General features: G+C 50.9%; 1 protein-coding gene across 3 annotated transcripts; it reads left to right on the forward strand.

The window, feature by feature from the left end:
* Positions 1–643: 643 nt before the first annotated feature.
* CSF3 (colony stimulating factor 3) lies at positions 644–7,099 on the forward strand. Of its 3 annotated transcripts, none has more exons than XM_075123645.1 (5): positions 644–744; positions 1,394–1,563; positions 3,591–3,698; positions 4,582–4,728; positions 4,955–7,099. In XM_075123645.1, the coding sequence occupies exons 2-5, from the start codon at positions 1,441–1,443 to the stop codon at positions 5,126–5,128; spliced, it is 552 nt and encodes a 183-aa protein (XP_074979746.1). In that variant the 5' UTR covers positions 644–744; positions 1,394–1,440; the 3' UTR covers positions 5,129–7,099. The 3 variants fall into 3 exon arrangements, with proteins under 3 accessions (XP_074979746.1, XP_074979745.1, XP_048686381.2); XM_075123644.1 differs by having other exon boundaries at positions 646–756; XM_048830424.2 differs by lacking the exon at positions 644–744 and having other exon boundaries at positions 1,079–1,563.
* Positions 7,100–19,205: the final 12,106 nt, after the last annotated feature.

Below are 19,205 nucleotides of genomic sequence, written 5' to 3' on the forward strand. Positions count from 1 at the left end.
TGAGGGCAAGTGAACGCAGCTACAAGGGAAAAGGAATGTAAAGGTGATTTCTCTCTCTTCATCATGACCTAATTACTTGGTTAAATTAACAAAACACTCCACTCAAGTTGCTCGAGAACAAAGCAGCTGCTTATAGCGTAAGGATAACAAAGTTTGATCAGGACTGAGATGTCTTGTCAGCTCAAAATTAAATCTCTGATGGGGAATAAAGAATAGCTGATCTTTTAGGGAGTGACTGACTTTGGGGGCATTCCAGGGTTTAAAGAGCAATGAGAATTAGTGAGTTTCTGTTGATCTTGCCCCAGTGGGCTGGAGAACAGGTCCAGCTGTCTAAGATTGGGTCTCAAGTAGAACCAATTGGAGCCATTAGAAACCCCACATTTTGCAAAACCTGAAAACTCACATCTGTGAAAATAGGCATTCTAGGAATTTGATGTCCATGTGCCCAGCGATTTGTCACACTTGCTTAATCATTTCATCAGAATGAATTTTCCCTGACAAGACTATAAATGTCCCATATTGATGAGAGGTTCAACATTCGTGAACTGAAAGGGACTAGTGCAGCTCTGCGTCTGTCTTATTCACGTTCCCGGTAACCGTCATAAACTCAAAAGGGGAGGAGATACTGAGAAGATTCCAAGCATTTAGAATGAGATCTCTCCAAAGTAAGTATGAACCTTCACTCGACAGCGAGATACCATAGCCACTGATTTCCTAGTAGCAAACTGCTTGGATTTATTCTAGGTGAGGGGGCTGGTAAGTGTGATTTGGTGAACAGCAATGTCTACATTTACTATTTGGGAGGTTTGGGTTGTTTGATTTAAAACAAAAAAACAAAAAACTTTTTCTTCTTCCTTCTTCCTGGTATATTTGCCTATTTATAGTGTAACCAGGGAAAGAATAGCTGGGAGGACAAATACGCATACAATTTAAGAGGCATGTGTTTTATACAGGCTGGATTATGTTTTAACAGGTAGGGTTTACTCTTAATGCATGTTATGGGTGAGTTTGCCTCACTACAAAAAAATTCTGAGAGTTCTGAGCATCAGAAAGCAGAGGCGATTTAAGTCAAAGTCTTGGTCTAACTTGAACTATAAACGCTTTAATGTATAGCTTGTGTTTATTTAGACTAAGCTCCTTGGGCAGAGAGTGGGGGAACCAACGCACTTTGCAGTGATGCTCACATGAGAACAGTTTCCACTGCAAGTTCTCCTGGGCACGGCCTGCCTCTCACTATGTGTATGTGTAGTGCCCAGCAGACTGGGCCCCCAACCGACTATCTCCTCTGAACACAGAGAGGGTGCGTCTCCCGCTCTGCATCTGAGGCCACATCTGGATTCCTCTGCACTCACCTGACTGACTCTGCTCCTCTCTCCCCTCCCTTCACCCCCAGCTGTTCTGCCCTTGCTAGCCAGCACTGTGCTGTGTTTGGGGTGCACCATGCTGCACGCAGCTCCCCTGCCAGAGTTCTCCGGGGATCAGGATTTCCAGCAATTCCTGCAGAAGGACCTGGAATACATCCGCAAAATCAAAGGGGACGTCGCCCAGGTGCAGGAGCTTGTGGTGAGTTGCTCGACACAAACCAGTGGGAGAGGCACTGAGGGCAGCCGAGGTCTGGGGTGGGGGTGGGCCATGCAATGGACCCAGGGGCTCATCTGTGACCTGCACAAAGGGGCTTCGTGACAGCAGATGAGAAAGCTACAGCTACACCCCTCCCTGGCGATTTGGGGTCTGTCGCTCGGAAGTGATGCTGGGGGCTGCAGCCTGGCTGGAGGGGACTTTGGGGGAGCTGCACAGTGCGTTAAACTGTAACACGGGAGGATCCCTGCAGCACTGAGCACTCAGGGGTGGGGCCCTGACATTCTGATCCGGAGGCTTCATCTCTGCTGAGGATCTCAGCCCCAGGCTCGCAGACAGACAGAGATCCAGACAGACAGGCTTCCCCAGCAGCTATGCCTTGGGTTGGGCGGCAGGACTTAGCAGCCGGACAAGACAGATTGGGAGATCACTCCACGGCGTCAGACCCTTTGCTGTAGAGCAGCGTGAAGTTGTGCTGATCTTCCCCAGGGACAGATGCCTGACCAGGTCCCCACTACCTTCAGCTGGCAGGGTCACAGACAAGGGCCTTCCTGATCCAGCAAATGTAGCAAACTTCAGCCCCCAGCACGAAATACACAACAGGAGCAAGAGGAACTGTGCGTCTTCACCTCCCTCAAAGCAAGAACCAGAAACAGGGACCCATTGCCTCCCAGAGGAGTTGCAGGCTGCTCCTTCTCCTGGACAAGTGTCTTCTCAGGGACCAGGCCTGACAATTTACCCAGCCACTAGGTAGAGGATCCGTCCATGCAGCCTTCCCCTTCTGGTCACTCTGCCCCTGCCTGATGCAGGCAGAGAGCAGATTTGAGGATCGTGAACCCTCCTCTTCAGGCTTTGGACTGCAGTTTGTTTGGCCTGATCCTCATGCATTTCTGCAGCTCTCTTTCCTCAGGCGAGCAGCCCTGTTTAGTTCAATGTTACTCCCACACTGAGGTGTTTTCAGGATCGGGCCCTTAGGATTTGGCCCCAAAAACCTTTTTTCGCACTGATCGCGTTAAATTTGGAAGCAGACACTGGCCAGGCTGCTGGCCCGGGGGATCCGAAGGGGCATGTTTCCTGGAGATTACAGCTAGTGCTTGCCAGTATTTTAACCCTATGGGGCAGGGAGTCTTATTCACATAGCCAGTGGATTTGTTTGCTTTGGTCCAGTTTCCAAGGTCTCGCACAACCACGCCAGCCAATGAGTCCCTCTCCTTTCCTGCTATTCCCGGGGCCGTGCCAAAGGAAAGGACAATGCAAAAATGAAAATAGGAAAACATTGCTTGGGAAAAGGCAGGCGAGAATAATAGAATCAGCGAAAGGCAGGGCTGGAAGGGACTCCAGGCAGGACCAAGCAAACCCAGACCATCCATGACAGGTGTTGGTCCAACCTGCTCTTAAAAACCTCCAGTGACAGGGATTCCACAACCTCCCTGGGAAGCCTTTTCCAGAGCTTAGCTACCCTGATGGTTAGAAGGTTTTTCCTAACATCTCACCTAAATCTCCCTCGTGCAGATTAAGCCTGTTACTTCTTGTCCTACCTTCAGTGGACACGGAAAACAATTGATCCCCATCCTCTTTACAACAACTCTTAATACATCTGAAGCCTTATGAAGAGCAGAATAGGGTCGTCCCCTCCCATGTCTTACATACAATGCTCCTGTTAATACACCTCGGAACGGTATTAGCCTTTTTCACAACAGCATCACACTGTTGACTCGTATTCAGTCTGTGACCTGCCCCCAGATCCTTTTCAGACCACTGCCTACCCAGCCAGTCCCCATTCTGCAGTTGTGCATTGGATTTCCCCCCCCCTCCCTAAGTGTAGAACTTTGCACTTGAGTTCAGTGGGTAAAGTTTGCAGGGTTGTGGGTGGCGTCTGGAACACACCCTGGCCGTCGCATTCTTAGCACATACTGGGGTCCAGTAACAGCAATCGCTAGCTGTTGCCGAGGCAATACTTGGTTTATAATGCCCTCCTCCTGACTGTACCTTCTCTTCTCATCCCACCTCAGTGCACGACCCTTCAGCTCTGCAACGAGGAGGAGCTGATGCTTGTCAAGCAAAAACTGGGCATTTCCCAGGCTCCGCTGAACCAGTGTCACAGCAAGACCTTCCAAGTGGTGAGTCTGACCGCAAGGGACTACAGCACGGTCGGGGTGGGGAGTCGGGAGCAATCCTTGGGCTGCGGCCTAAGGCCCGAGCTTGTTCCCACTGACAGTGGAAGCCCAAGCTCCCGGTCGTACCGACTCCTGCCTGTGGCAGGAGCACAGGAGCAGCACCCCCACGGTGCTTCCCGGCCCGGGGGTGAAGGAAAGGCACTCCTGCCATGAGCGGCTGGTTCTCAGCTTTGGCTTCTCTCCAGCCACGGCAGCCTTCTCCAGAACAACAGCCATGGAACCACTTCAACCCTGTTCCTCTGCCAGCTTCACAGAGTCCGGACGCCTCTCGCGGCTCAACAGCTGGCCTCTCGGCTACGTCCAAAGCTGGGCTCCCAGGCCAGGGCCTGGCTTTTAAACCCAACCCTCAGAATACCCCAGTCAAAAATAGCCGGGCGGGGGCAGCGAGCTAGAAAGAGAGGGAGGCTTCCTCACAGCCCTAGCAAACGCTTCTGTAACTTGACTCAGCACTTCCCGCCCTCGCTGATCCCCAGCGGCCCAGTGGCAAGGGAGGGAGGGGCCCGTGCTGCCTAGCTGAACTTCACGGATCCGTCAGCCTGGGCTGGGGGGAGTCTCCGGCCCTTGCAGGGTCTTGAGCTTGGTGGTCACGTTTTCCAGCCCTGCTCTAAAGCCATGACTCGAGGAGAGTCCCTACCCCTCCAGGGGGAAGGGGAACTGCTGGCCTACTGCAGTTACAGTTAACCCCTTCCATGCTGCACTGTCACCGCGGCCAATGTGTTTCGCTGGGATAGACATTGCACAGGAAACTTGATGCAAACCAGGTCACTAAAGAGCTAGCACCCAGCTCAGGCCTCCTCTCTCAACTCCTTCCTTCTCGTGCCCACAGGATGCCTGCTTCAGCCAGATCCGGGATGGACTTCAAATCTACCACGGCCACCTCGCCATCCTCCTCCAGCTCCTGCCGGCTCACTCCAGCCTAGTGGATACCCTCCGGCTGGACGTCTCAAACCTGTCCACTAACATCCAGCAGCAGGTACACAGCTCCGCTTGCTCCCCCGGTGGGTGGGACCAGGCCATCAGGGGAGGCAGGGCCCCTGGATGCAGCCAGGATCCTGGCAGCCTTCACCCAGATCAGGTGGCCCATGTGGGGAGCCAGGCAGGGCAGGGCCTTGCAGCAAAGGTGAAGCTTCCCCGGGTGCGCCAGGTGCTGGCTCCACGGGGCCCCTGCTAATGCTGTTTACTGTATCCCGCTCCTTTAGATGGAGGATCTGGGGCTGAACACTGTGACGTACCCCAAGGCCGAGGGCCATGGCACCCTCCCCAGCCTCTCGTCCGACTTTGACAAACAAGCCAGCGGATTCATCATCCCCGCCAACTTCAAGCGCTTCCTGGAGGCGGCCTTCCGGGCCCTCCGCCACCTCACGCTGGTGTGAAGGGGTGCAGGGACGCGCTTCCCCCACCGCAGCCTCCTGCCCAGCGTTGGAGCCTGAGAAGTCCCATGCCTTGGGGACGCTCCCGGCTTTGAGATCTAAGGGGGAGCTTTATGGGTGGGTGGGTGTATAAGGCAAAGTCCCAAATACTGGAACTGTGCCTCCAAAATCGGGATATCTGGTCACCCTATGCTCCATAAAGGTTATTTATTTCTCATTTGTGAGCTTCACCATTGGCTGGTGGATCCACGCACACGGCCCCAGTGCAAACACTGCCCAGCTTATTTAATATTTATCACTATTTAATATTTATGGGGGTTTGGAATCCGTTGGCAGAAGTATTTAAGTGCAACTGGTCTACGGTATATTTTTAAAGTCAAAATCCATTTCCTTTATAACGAATCACAGGCAACATCATTGAATGTTTTGCAGCATCAGAAAATCCAGGAGCAGGGCCTGGGCTGCTGGATGTGCATTTTTATGTGTGTGTGCAATGTAGTTACTGTTTAATATTTAAACAAATGAGCATCTCCAGTACCAGGTTTTTGCTCTTTGGTAGCTGGACCAAGTATAAGACTGGGAACCAAAAGCTCCTGGGTCTAGTACCAGCTCTGGCCCAACTCCCCGTGGGATCTTGGGCAACAATCAGTGCCTCAGTTTCCCCATCTGTCAAATGGGGGATGCTAATGTTTACCTACCTCACAAAGCTGGTGTGAGGGTTAATTTTTTTCTTGTCCAGCCAAGGGCAAGGTCTGAGGGAGTAGAAAGTCAAAGCACCTGCAGAGAGGGGTTTGCTGGGAGCACTCAGCCATTGAGCGTGGAGAAGCTGCGCTCTGGAAAGCCTCCGGAGCTTTGGATTAGCCCCCAAGCACGGACGGAGCGCAGTACTCGGCCCAAGCCACTTCACTCCTTGCTTGAACACAAGCCTGCCGGGGGGGGCGGGTAAATGGGTCAGGGCTCTTGGGTTCCATTCCCGGCTTGCCCGCTGACTAGCTGCATGCCCTTATGTATGTTGCTTCCCTGATCCTTGCCTCAGTTTCCCCATCTATAAAAGGGGGGTAATCCCCTTTATCCTCAGATGAAGGCACTTTAAAATGTCATTTTCCTTCCTGGCTTGTGGGCAGTGCAGGGACAGAACTGGCTAATGTTGTTTTTGTTGTAACAGTGCATTTATGCAAAACTGATTATTATTTAACAGACTTGGCAGGAGGGCAGGCTCCTTAATTAGCAAAGTCCTTGGCTGGGGTATTGCTTATGCATAGCCAGCTCACCCTCCCAGAAACCAGGAGAGTGTGATATGAATGAACCAGTTTTTCTGTAACTTTTTATATTATTTTTATATATTTATATTTTACAAATGCACAATCCACCGTTCCTCCTCGTTCACCCATTAGATTTACATTCAGGTCACATTGATTTTATTTATTATAATTTAAGTTAATTATTTACATCTTAATTCTTATTAAACTATTATCGCTCCTTTAATTTCAAATGATTTTTTGCCGAAAATGGCTCAGACGTGAATCCTACCAGATTTCTGTATGGTTCAAATTCCAGCTACACTGAATCCAACCAGTGTGGACTGGGCTGGAGGGATTGGTGTTGCCTGTATGTTTCAAAGCTGTCACCAACAGACAACTCACATGCATTTTGATATAAATCACATTGTACTAGATTAGAGAAGACTGTGCAATTCTACCTCCCCAGATGATCCAGATGAAGAATGTCCATTCTTGAATGGTTGGAGTTTAATTAAAAGAATAAATGCAAGATCTTCATTGACAAATTCTGGAGTTTTGCCTATTAGCTTGGCCAAATGCCCAGCAGAGGAGAATATTTTGTAATTGTCTTGAACTAGTTTATATTTCAATGTGTTCTATTTATTACTGTGGTTGGCTGGGCTTTGGCTCAGACCAAATCGATTTGTATTTTTATTTAAAAAAGAGAAATAAACATATTTTGGTACTTTTTAAAGCACGTGTTTGGCTGAATGTATCGGGAGGCGGGGATCCTAAGCGCTAGCATGTTTAACCAGAAATAAACCAGTCCCTTATCTAGCAAAGAGACCCCCACGTGGTTAGTTAATAGTTCTCTTTACTTGTCCAAAGTGCTCAGCTTCATGCCAGCCCATCCAGCCCAAATGCCTGCAGCTGGATATGGCCCAGCCATGGAGAATTAATCTAATATTAAACACAAGAGATGGAAGACCTGTTCGAAGGTCAAAGCCGTTTAACCCTTCAGCCCATTACAGAGCTAGACGGGGATTTTCAAAGGAGACAAAGGGAGTTGGCGCCAGCCCTCAATGGGATGTTGGCACCAAATATCTCCAGCTCCTTTGAAAAAGTTCATGCCCAAAGCTTCAGAGAGAGCAGGAGCTCCAGCAATTCAACAGCTCAAGAACCCTAGGGAGATACATCTCAGGAGCAGGGAGGGGAAAGCTGTCACCAGACCAAGGAGCACTTGAAGGGGATAAGAATCTTTCCCACGTCCTCTGCATTACCCCAAATTCTTGTCCCCTTCCTGAACACCCCTGCTCTTGAGGCTTCTGCTCAGACAAGGGCTCTCTGTATCTGGAGCGGGTGCTCCCGTGGCTCCATCTTATCGCAGCGTGGGAAAGGTAGAGCTCTGGGCCAAGGACCCGGGGGTGAAGCGTGGGAGCAGGGCTCTCTCATGTCCAGCCAGGGCAGAGAGGGTGCTGGTCTCATTCCCCTCACCCACCAACTGTACTGCACAGCGCTCAGTTAACCGATCTCAGGATAGGGGGTTCAGCCAGGTCGGCTGGGATTGAGGGGTTCAAACCTGATGCTCCAGGCATTCTGCCCCCCACAAGTGGGTGACGGAGGCTGATCAGAGGGGGTAGTCGATATCTGGATAGCGAATGAGAGCGGGAGAGGCTGTGAAGGGCCTTGACAGTGAGGATGAGCAGCGATTGTTTGATGCAATAGAGAAGGGGAAGCCAGGGTGGGATGCAAAGAGAGGGGAGACCGATCAAAGCAACAGGCGAGGAGAACAATCGTCGCAGCAGCACTCGGACTGGATACAAGTGGGGCCAGACCCGGGGTGCCTGGGGAAGCCCTCACTGGAAATGCCACAGTCAGGGCAGGCTGCAGAAGGGAGAACCGATACTCCCAAGACTGGTTAACACTGAAGTTAAACTCCCAGACCAGTCACAAACTGTGCTTCTGATCCCCCACTCTGGTTATCAAGAAGCAAAAAAGAACTCACACAAGCCCCCTTTATGGCATTCCAGTTCTCTGGGTCCCAGCCAGCACCTAGCTCCAGTACAGAGAGAAGTTATTTAAAAAACTCTGCTCACATATACAAAATGTTCTTCTGACCCCAAAGGGTCAGCCACGTCACCAGGTCAGTAGAGGTTTGGATCTTACCCAAAATACCAGGCTGCCAGCCAATCCTTTAGTGGATAAAACTAAAGATTTATTATAAAGAAAAAAGAAGAAGAGAGATATTAAAAGGTAAAACAGTCACATACACACAAAGACTTCAGAGTCCATAGATCAGGTTCTTAGCAGTATTGGCAAGTTTGCTGGCTTGATATTCTCCCTGGAACCCATCCAAAGCTTGGATGGGCCATTCAGTCCTTTGTTCAGAGCTTCAGTTTGTAGAAAGGTTTCAGAGTAACAGCCGTGTTAGTCTGTATTCGCAAAAAGAAAAGGAGTACTTGTGGCACCTTAGAGACTAACCAATTTATTTGAGCATGAGCTTTCATGAGCTACAGCTCACTTCATCGGATGCATACCGTGGAAACTGCAGCAGACTTTATATACACACAGAGAATATGAAACAATACCTCCTCCCACCCCACTGTCCTGCTGGTAATAGCTACTTGTAGAAAGGCTACTCCAGAGGTAAGAAGCAGGACTGAAGACAAAATGAAGAAGATGCAGCTGCCTTTTACAGTCTTTTGCCAGGCAGTTTGATTTCTTTGTTCCAAATACAAGCTGTCCAGCACGTGGCTTGGAAGCCTTAGAGTTCTGTCCATGGGCATGCCCCTCTGAATGGGTCAGCTGTATAGCTGATGGTCCTTAATGGACCATCAAGCAGGCTCAGAAGTGCTGATGCCAAACTGTCTGGGGGGGTCACTCAGAAGCATAGCACAAGTTTTGAAATACATCCATGTGTATAACCCACAATACAACGGTGATACAAACACATAAATGAGATTATCACATCTGGCAAATGATAACATTTCTGCAGATATCTTACATGGCATATCTCTCTGCAGTTTTACAATACTGGTATTCATAATATCCTAAAGTGTCCCCCAGATTCCGTACAGCATCGCACAAGGCGTTCCCCCAATCTTCACTCAGTGCAATCAGAGCTAGCCAATCCAGCGGCTCGAGAGCTGAATCAGAAGCCGTCAAAATATAACAGGACAAGCTGGTCTGTGCCCCCCCAAGGGGTCTGCTTCCCAAACCAGACCCAGAGGCACCCGCACTGAGTGCAGGTACGGCAAGTGACCTGGCCTCCGCCCCCCATCCCACCTCCTGACAGCAGAACGACTGCACCTAAAAAATCACCTGCTAAGGACAAAAGACCGTCCCCTGCAACATGCTTAATTGCTGGATCGAACTCTCTGGGGCTGAAAATGGCCTTCAAGGGGCTGGCAGGCTGATCTGGAACAACGTCCTATTCTGCGGCTTGGCTCAAACCCTAAATAAATGATCAACACCAACCCCAGTGTGCAAAAGTCTTGAACCAGCCCCGGCACCAGAAGGATTGGTTTGAAAATTGAGGTTTTTTTTTTTTTTTAAGAAAAGAATACAGCACACGCGGGTCTTTTTAATTTACCTTCTGGTTTTTAATCTCCAGGTTGCACTCGGATCATGTTTGCAAGCTGCTCTCCACAGCCACAGCAGCTGGAGGACTTGGGCCCAGGCATGAGAAACCAGTGAGCATCTGGACTTTTGACTTTTTTTTTTTTTAAAGAAAGGTGAGGCTCTCCCACGCTCTCTCATCTTCAAGGACCGGGACTTTACGTGAAAGCCCGAACGTTGGGTGAGTGGGCACCACTGAAGTTTAATCACAATGCCTAGCTCCTGGGCTGCCCTTTCCCCCCATACATCCCAAAGCACGTCACAAAAGCAGAGTCAGGATCATTAACCCCATTTTTATAGATGGGGAAACTGAGGCACAAAGGGGGGAGGGGAACACACACGTTAGGAGACTTTCAGATGGTCAACTCCTCAGAGCAAGGACCATCCTTACCTTTCACTCCATCCCATCCCTCAACCCACCATTGGAACTCACTGCTGCAAACACTTGACACCCCACTACGCAGAGGGGCTTTGGACTCTCCGGATGCTGCACAGTTAGGCTGGGCAGCAAACAGGCCTCCCCAGCGATTTCTGCTCCCCCTTGGGCTCCTCAGCAGGAGCTCTGCCTCGGGGGCTTCTGGCTTCAGTGCAGCGTTAAACCAATGGGGCTGCAGCTGCAGGGGATTAAACTATTGCAAAGGCCAAAGAAGTCAGCAGGGTGGGAAGACCCAGAGCAAGAGCCAGGGGATGATCAAGAGGGAGATGGTATCAGGGCCAGGCTGCTGCCCAGGCATGTAGATCCCAGTCCCCTCGGGAAGGTCACCCTGATGTACATCTAACAGAGGCAAGAGGGTTTTCCCCCTGGGAAGCCAGAAAGCTTTCCACTATTGCTACACTCCTGCCTGACCATCGGCTCAAGATAAAGGGAAGAGGGGGACTCCCCTGTCATTATTCACCAACTCCCAGCTGTTCTGAGAGATCAGAGAGAGCACAGGCCTGATTTCTAATGGCCCAGAATAAATACAGACTCTCTTGTACAGTCTGGACTACCTCCCCTCCCCCAGGGCCAGCCAGTGGTGGGGACGCAGATAAGGGGATTGCTCCTCTGTCTAAGCCTGAGATCACATTTGCATTTGAATCTGAAGCAGACCTCCTAGGTTAAGTACCCCCAGGCCTAATGCTAACAGAGGTTAAGGCCAGGAGGAACCAGTAGGTCTCCCCTAGTAGGACCTGCTTCTAATGGTTACCCTGCCCTGAGCCCAATCACTTGTGTTTGGCTAAAGCATCTCTTCCAGAAAGGCAGCCAGAGCTGGAGTCACCGTAGCACTGCGTCCCACTGAACAGAGCCCTCCGCCACGGGAATCGGGACAAGCGATGCAGAAAATGCGGCTATGCCAACGAGATGCCACCCCACCTCCTGCGTAGCTGCAAGCCCCATTCGAGAGCTTGGCAGTTGCAACACAACGCCATCCAAGACCACCTGGCCAGAGCCATCCCACCACCCGTGGGGAAGGTCGCCGTAAACTCTGCCATCCCCGGAACCAACAGCCAACTGCAACCGGACATCATCATCACCAGCGAGGACCGGAAGAAGATCATCATGGTGGACGGCACAATGCCCTTTGAGAACAGGACCCCGGCCTTCCACGACGCCCGAGCTCGGAAGGTGGAGAAATATGCCTCTCTGGCCAAAACCTTGAGAGCTAAGGGCCAGATCCAGACACACGCACTGATCATTGGAGCCTTAGGCCCCTGGGACCCCAGTAACAAGCGAGTGCTGAGAGAATGCGGAATCGGTTAACGCTACGCTCAGCTGAGGCGGCAACCCATGGTGTCGGACGCCATCAGGTGGTCGAGGGACATCTACACAGAACACACCACCGCACACTGGCAATACCAGGAGGGATGAGCTGGAGGCCGACGAGAAGCGCAGTCAGGAAAATAACAAATACTTCCTCATGGATTGTATTTTCTAAATGGACAACCAACCTAATTCTATATATTTAATTTATTCGATATATAATTCTATATATTTTGCTTTCCACAACCAAATCTCTGTGCAACTTTTCATGAGTGATGTACCCGAGTATTCGGATTCTAATATCTAAACTGTATTGTTAAATCTCTTCACCTAAATTTGGGCTATTGCTGATTATGTACTCTGTGTATCATATAACTTTTAAAAAAGTAACTTTGTGTTTGTGGATAATCTAAGCACTATAGCCAGATGTACAGACACTCTTTCCCCAACCTGCGCATTATACCCTTTTTTTAACATTAGCTTTAATAAAATTTTGAAATCTAAACCCAGAGTGAGGCTCCTCCAGGATTCACAAGGCCCTGCAGGTGCCTAAAATGGCTGAGCACCTACACTGTGGAAGTGAAAGTTTCCAGTTACTTTTCTGCCTCTGACCATGTGCGCTGCAGCCCACCCCAGATAAGCCCCGGAGTGACACTCAAACCAGGGGAGGAGGGGTGATCACCTAGCTCCCCTCCAGGCCAGACCCAGTAAGCATGCACCAAGCTCACGGAGTGGATGAGACCCCTGGGGTGAGCTTACACACCCCGGGCAGTAGTGGCAGCAGGAGCAGCTGCCCCCCCGTGGTTAGGTACTCCGCTGGGATGTGGGAGTCCCCCGGTCCAGGTCCCCCCTCCCCCAAGGGGAGAAGCCATTCGAACTGGGCTCTGCCACCTCTCAGTGAATGCCCCAACAACGGGGCGAGGGGATCGTCTGACGCAGGGCTCCTTCGCGGCCTCCTGTTGGAGCTGCTCCACTTCGGATAATCAATAATAAAAAGCCATTGGAGCAGAGGGATTGAATGCTGGGTCCCCCACCTCCCAGGGGAGCGCTCCAAGCACCAGACTCATGTTTGCACCCGCTCTCCCTGGGCCAATGACCCTGTCACCAGTTATCCAGAGGGGAATAGCTTCCCCAGGACAGATGGTTGGACCTGGACATCAGCTTAGCTGGCACAAGTCCACCCAGCTTGCCCCGACCTTGCAGGCTGGTGCTTTCCCAGGTAATCTTAGTGGAGTCACTCGCCCACTTCTCAGCTGTGCCACACCGAGGGAACGCTGACTCTCCTCTCTAGCAAGCGAGCACAGCTACAAACAGGGGAGTAACTGGCTGGGCAGTTGTCCCGCTGAAAAGGATCCGGGGCTTCCAGGGAAGGGCAAACTGAACGTGAGTCAGCAACGTGATGCAGCTGTGACAAAGGCCAGTCTCAGTCGGAGGCGCATCCACACAAGTGTCAGAGGGAAGACACAGGTGGTCTGGTGAGGTCTCCGCTGGAGTCCTGGGTCCAGTTCTGAGTGCCACGTTTTTAAGAAAACTGGGGAGAGTCCAGAAGAGAGCAACGAAAATGATGAAAGGTTTAGAAAACCTGGCCTGTGAGGAAAGGTTAAAAACCCGGGCACCTTTAGTCTTGAGAAAAGATGACTGACGGGGACTTGATCAGTCTGCAGATATGATCATGGCTGATATAAAGAGGATGGTAGGAATCAATTCTTCTCTATGTCCACTCAAGGTAGGACAAGTAACAGGGTTAATCTGATGGATTTCCTCAGTGAGCGTGTTCCAATCTGCAGCAGGGAGATTTAGGTGAGATATTAGGAAAAAATTCCTAATTCTCAGGGTAGCTAAACTCTGGAACAGGCTTCCCAGGGAGGTTGTGGAATCCCCATCACGGGAGGTTTTTAAGAACAGGCTGAACAAACATCTGTCAGGGATGGTCTGGGTTCACTTGGTCCCACCTCAGCACAGAGGGCTGGTCTTAATGACCTCTTGATGTCCCTTCCTGCCCATTTCTGTGACGTTAGTGAACTACTGAGGAATAAGAACAGGAGGACTTGTGGCACCTTAGAGACTAACAAATTATTAGACCATAAGCTTTCGTGGGCTACAGCCCACTTCATTGGATGCATAGAATGGAACATATAGTAAGATTATATACATATATATACATATATACACACACACACACACAGAGAGAAGTTGGAAGTTACCATACAAACTGTTTTCAGAGTAACAGCCGTGTTAGTCTGTATTCGCAAAAAGAAAAGGAGTACTTGTGGCACCTTAGAGACTAACCAATTTATTTGAGCATAACGTGAGCTACCGCTCACTTCATTGGATGCATACTGTGGAAAGTCAAACTGTGAGAGGCTAATTAATTAAGATGAGCTATTATCAGCAGGAGAAAAAAACTTTTGTAGTGATAATCCAGATGGCCCATTTAGACAGTTGACAAGAAGGTGTGAGGATACTTTACTTAGGGAAATAGATGCAATATGTGTAATGACCCAGCCACTCCCAGACTCTATTCAAACCCAAGTTAATGGTATCTAGGTTGCATATTATTTATACACACACACACACACAGAGGAATACTGATGCAAACGGGAGGCAGGAAACATTTCTGCAGAAGAAATTCAGCCCCCAGTGCTACAGCAGCCCTTCCAGTCGATTGCTACATCTCTCTCTGAAGCCTCCCACAAGCCCCCTTAGCACCAGTCAGCCACAATGGGCACAAGTTGCCAGGTCAGCACTGTATCACAGACCTCTACAGCCTGGGCTAAAGGAGTAACTCCATCGGCAGGCAGCAGCGGCAGACTGGTGTCCTCAGGGAACACAGTCATGCGGGGAGGGACATAACACACAGTTACCTTAGGACTACTCACAGCTCTACCATGTGGCTTCTTAAAACTGCAGGGGGAAGGGCGTGGCCTGGTTTCAGATAATTAAATTTACAAAGTAACCCACCAGCGTGTTGTGCCCTGGCCCTCTCCTCTGCTGTCAGTTTCAATTTCGGGCACATCATGGGTTGTCGTGATGTGTGGGTGACTCCAGCCCAACATGAATTCCTCTTTCACTACTGCTGTGAGGGGGATTTATTTCAGGAGTGGGCCGGACTAGTATGGTGGGGACATACTAGCTCTTCACCAGTGGATATTCAAGCACTTCAACAAAGGTGGTCAGGATCGTTATCCCAATTTTACAGATGGGGAAACTGAGGCAGGGGATGTCTGGGTTGCCAGGTACATTATCGACCCACTGCATAGCTTGTGCTAAGTCACTCCTGCTCTCTAGGCCTAGCTTTCTCATGTTAGCACACACACATAAGCTGCGTCACTCTGAACAACCAGCAGCTGTCCTGTGAGAGCTTAGGAGTCAGTCCAAGGTAACATGACGTTACCCCTCACCTCACCAAGACAAGATCTGTTGCCTTGCAACAGCAGGTACCAACAGTGGTGTCTGGCCCCCAGGCCCATGTGATATAGTTTCCCTAACCTCAGATAACGCAAATCACAATGCCACATGGTGATTTTACTCCAGGGGGAGATCCCCCACAGTGGACTGTGGTTTTCACCACAGAAAATCTTTCCAGTCCCACCAACGATGATCAACCTGGCCTGAAAGAAGTCCACTCCCCAGCCTGGCAAAAAGCTGGTCACTCTGACTGGGGTTAGCACTACTGCAGGCGTGGAGCGGGCTCCCCAGAAGAGACATGGACGGCCCTCTTGCATCACTTTATGACGGCATTGACTCTGAGTTGACAGCTCTTCCTCATTCTGCTCCTGGGGTATTTTGTAGTTACAGTTCTCTCCCCCAGTTCCCTAGATTACAACAGCAGCTACTTTCCCAGCTACCAGAAACGCTTCCCCTCATCCTATGACGGTGCCGCAGCCTCCCCCAGACACCCCTGCTGTAGGTGTTAGGTGGGGAGCATGACGCAGGGGGAGTGACACAAGAGTCTCTATCATTCACTGTCCCATGAGCAAAGGGTTTCCCTTTTTTTAAATACCCCCCGTCACGCCCTTATAATTTTCCAAATCCAGTCAACCCTAGTGGGTTGGCGGAAATCAGCTCAGAGAACTGGAACATCCCTATGGGGCTCTCTAAACCACCCCTGGCTGCTGTGGCAAGATGGATTTCCTCAGTGAGTGTGTTCCACGACTTTGCTCAAAGTCGTTTTTAAATGTCCCAAGCGCTGGGGTTCCCACCCCCTTGCAGGGGGAGACGATCCCATCTCACTGCCTGGACAATATCGTTGAGGTGCCTTTGGCCACGGCTCTTTTGGGGCTCGTCCCACACACAAGCTTTAGCAGACATAAAGGTATAACAAGCTCATTCATTCATCCCCCCACCCCCACCTTCCCCACTTATCAGCATTTACGGGAAACCTGTTCTCCAAACCCTGCTCCCTTCCTGTAAGGCAAAGCCAGCCGTTCAAGGAAAGCACGGCTGGGACGGCCCCGCTTTGGGCTGCTGAGGCAGCGGCTCTGGAAGCCCTTCCAATGCAGGGCAAACATTTGCAAAACTGGCAAAGGTTGGGCTGGTGGCAGGAGGCATATGTGCAGGGGCGGTCAGAACTGTTTGCTTTGCCGCAACGATATCAGATCATAAAAGGGGATGCCAGGCAGGGTTACGTAGAAAGCTGCCACCCTAGAGGAGAGAGTGGCCTCTGCCAATATCCCAGAGCAAATGCTTTAGAGGAAGCCATAAAAACCCACAATGAACCTGCCTGTGCAACTGTGGGCCATCCACAGGAACTGTTTGCTCCCACCAAATCCTAAAACAGAAGCAACGGGTCTCGTTCCTCTCCTGGCTCCTGCCTCTCAAGATGCTATGCTGAGCTACTCCTGTCTAATTTAAAAGGTGCTGAAGATAATCTCCTGCAGCAGGGAGTTGTACATTACCCAAGAGCAGTGTCCGTTACTCTTGTATCACAGGAAGAAGAGTAGCAGCCGGGGGCGGGGGGGTTGTTCCCACCCCACCCCCCAGGCTCGAGGAATGACTATGCCATCATTACAGCCACATGCCAATGAGCCCTATCACCCATTTCGCAGCCCTCTCGCCCATCTCCTGCCTTTGCTACGTCAGCTGGCAGCAGTCTTGCTCAACCGCCCCGAGCACCCCAACCACTTGAAAGCCGCGGCAAGTGATTTACGAGCCCCCTTTACTGCCGCCCCTCCCTTTCTGAAAAAATGAGGGTGGGGTGAATAGCTCCAGGTTACATAACGAGGTTACATCAGCAAGGGCCTCGTTATCGCTGCTCTTTGAATCCACTTGGCGAAGCCAGCGGACAACGGCCCAGCCTTGTTACTATACACAGTGGAGCTGGCTGGACTGGGAAGCCTGCGTCCCAACTCTCCCTTTATCTTTCCTTGTCAGCCACGGACTCTCCTACCCGGACACAGTGCACGACTGTTGGCCAGCGGGTGGGTCCATGTGACAGCCAAACAGGAAGGAAATGCTCATCAGGCTTCTAGGACATGGTGCTCCCTTACCCAATCCCATAGGAGGCCAGAGAGCGTCTCAAGGAAGCTCTTGAGGGGACTCTGTAGCCAGTCACTCTAAGGGCCAACGCAGAATCCCAGGCGATGGCAAGACGCCCACTGCTTTCAAAGGCAACATTTCTGCGAGAACAGTCGCACTGTTTCCCGAAGCACAAACGACCACTCCCGTTTAGCAATGGGCAAACCTCCCATGGATTGGTGAATTCTCGGGGCACGCTGCCTGCTTCCTGCTAGGGGTCGCATGCGTGGAGCAGAGCAGGGACTAAGGGCAAAGCAAACTGTGCTGGTGAGAAGCCCCTTGGTCTCCCCTCCCCGCAATCTCTCTGCTTGGTGAGGCCAGTTCCAAGACCGGAGTTGAATTTCCTATGCAGGACTGCGTCAGGGGCATGTTCCGTTCCAGGCGGTGCTGCCTCAGCAATGGCTCACTGCCTGAATCAGATGCGTGCGTGAGTCACACGGGGTGTTCAGCAAGGAATCCCAATGGACATTTCCCAGCAGGAATTTCTGTGCATCCTTTTTAATGGCATTGCTTAGCGGTGAATCCGCTCTCCGGGCACGTTGCATGGACTTAGCCAGAGTAAGAAAGATTGCTTTGCCTGGAAAGGTCCATACGGCAGGTTCCAGAATAAGGATCCACCCTTCTCAGCTGTGCTACAACCCCTGAGGACAAACTAGAACAAAAGATCCAGGCAAACAGACGAATTCGGAGATTCCACTCATGGCACTGATGTCTTTGGCCTGGTTCGCTCCAGCTGTGACCAGGAGTGGAGATCATTCGGAAGAGAGCTTACAAGAGTCAGGTCATGCCCTGAGCTAGCCCCTAGGTACTCTTCCCAAAGATGACAATGCTGGTAAGTGTCAGAACCTCCACCTCGAAAGGGAGAGTCTCTCGCTGCAGATCTGCCACCCATCTGACCAGCAAATGGCTGCAGAGAGCAAGGAGGAGTCCGCCAACCTCCCGCACCTTGGGTAACACTGCCCAGCCAGCCAGGTGTTAACATTTCACTTCCCCACTCAATAAGCAGTAGCCAGTCAGTTTCAGAGCCAGGATACTAGCGAGAGGGACCAGCGGTCTGACGCAATAAGACAAGATGGGTAAAGGGCCAGTTAACACAGCAGAGATTTGTACAAATTGGCCAGAGGGGAATCTAATAGACCCTCCGCCAGCCTAGAGATTTTCCCCAATCCCAGCCATCAGTGTTTGCATTGGGGCAGCCACTAGATGTAGACAAGGACTGGCACAATTTGCACCACAGCAGCTCACTCCAGTTTCAAGCAGCAGTCAATGGTGTCTTTATCTGGCTGGAATTGGACAGAGAGCCCCGTGTCAGGATAGTCACATGGCAAGCTCCACCGTGCTCTTGAAATGGGATGGATCAGAGCCTGAGAACACAGGGAACTTAAGGGGAAGGGCCCAGTTACTGAGAGACTAACAGGGAAAGCCAAGTGTTAAAACTAAAGGAGCCCCTCAACGACCATTCTTTTCACTTTCCTGTCTTGAGCAAAGCACGTGAGCAAAGAAAAGATACACCAGCAAAACCTCAGCCAAGCCAACTGCTCCCACTCAGCCTGTGCACGATAAGATAATACTCCAGGCAACTCAGCATGGTCACAGTCTGACCAAGCCCAGGGCTGGGCAATTAAAAGGAGCCTTGTGCAATTTACTCCAGGCAAACGACTACCCGGAATCAAAGCTCTGTTCTCACGCCAGCACTGACAAGGGAGTGCTGTAACAAAAGGAACTTACAATTACTCGCATGCATGATCCGGGGGTTCATCCACACGAGCCACGGTCACACTCACTCAGGGATTTCCTAGGAAGCTCAGTCCAGTGTCCCTGACTGCCACCACTGGACCCTGACTCCATAAAAAAACACATGCAGTGGTTATCAGACACACTCTCCCCAGGCAGGCTCACATCACATTTCAGAGGATGCTCTGGCTTCCAAGCACTTGTCAGAGCTGAGGGGGAAGTCTGTTGATATCCCTGGGAGCTGTAGACA

This window comes from Caretta caretta, chromosome 27 (genome assembly GCF_965140235.1).
Source record: "Caretta caretta isolate rCarCar2 chromosome 27, rCarCar1.hap1, whole genome shotgun sequence".
In the NCBI taxonomy this organism is placed as follows: domain Eukaryota; kingdom Metazoa; phylum Chordata; order Testudines; family Cheloniidae; genus Caretta; species Caretta caretta.

Excerpts from the sequence above, each read along its gene's own strand:
- CSF3 (XM_075123645.1), top strand. The coding sequence starts at position 1,441 with ATGCTGCACGCAGCTCCCCTGCCAGAGTTCTCCGGGGATCAGGATTTC. Across the intron at positions 1,564-3,590 it reads CCCAGGTGCAGGAGCTTGTG|TGCACGACCCTTCAGCTCTG; the intron begins GTGAGTTGCTCG and ends ATCCCACCTCAG. Across the intron at positions 3,699-4,581 it reads ACAGCAAGACCTTCCAAGTG|GATGCCTGCTTCAGCCAGAT; the intron begins GTGAGTCTGACC and ends TCGTGCCCACAG.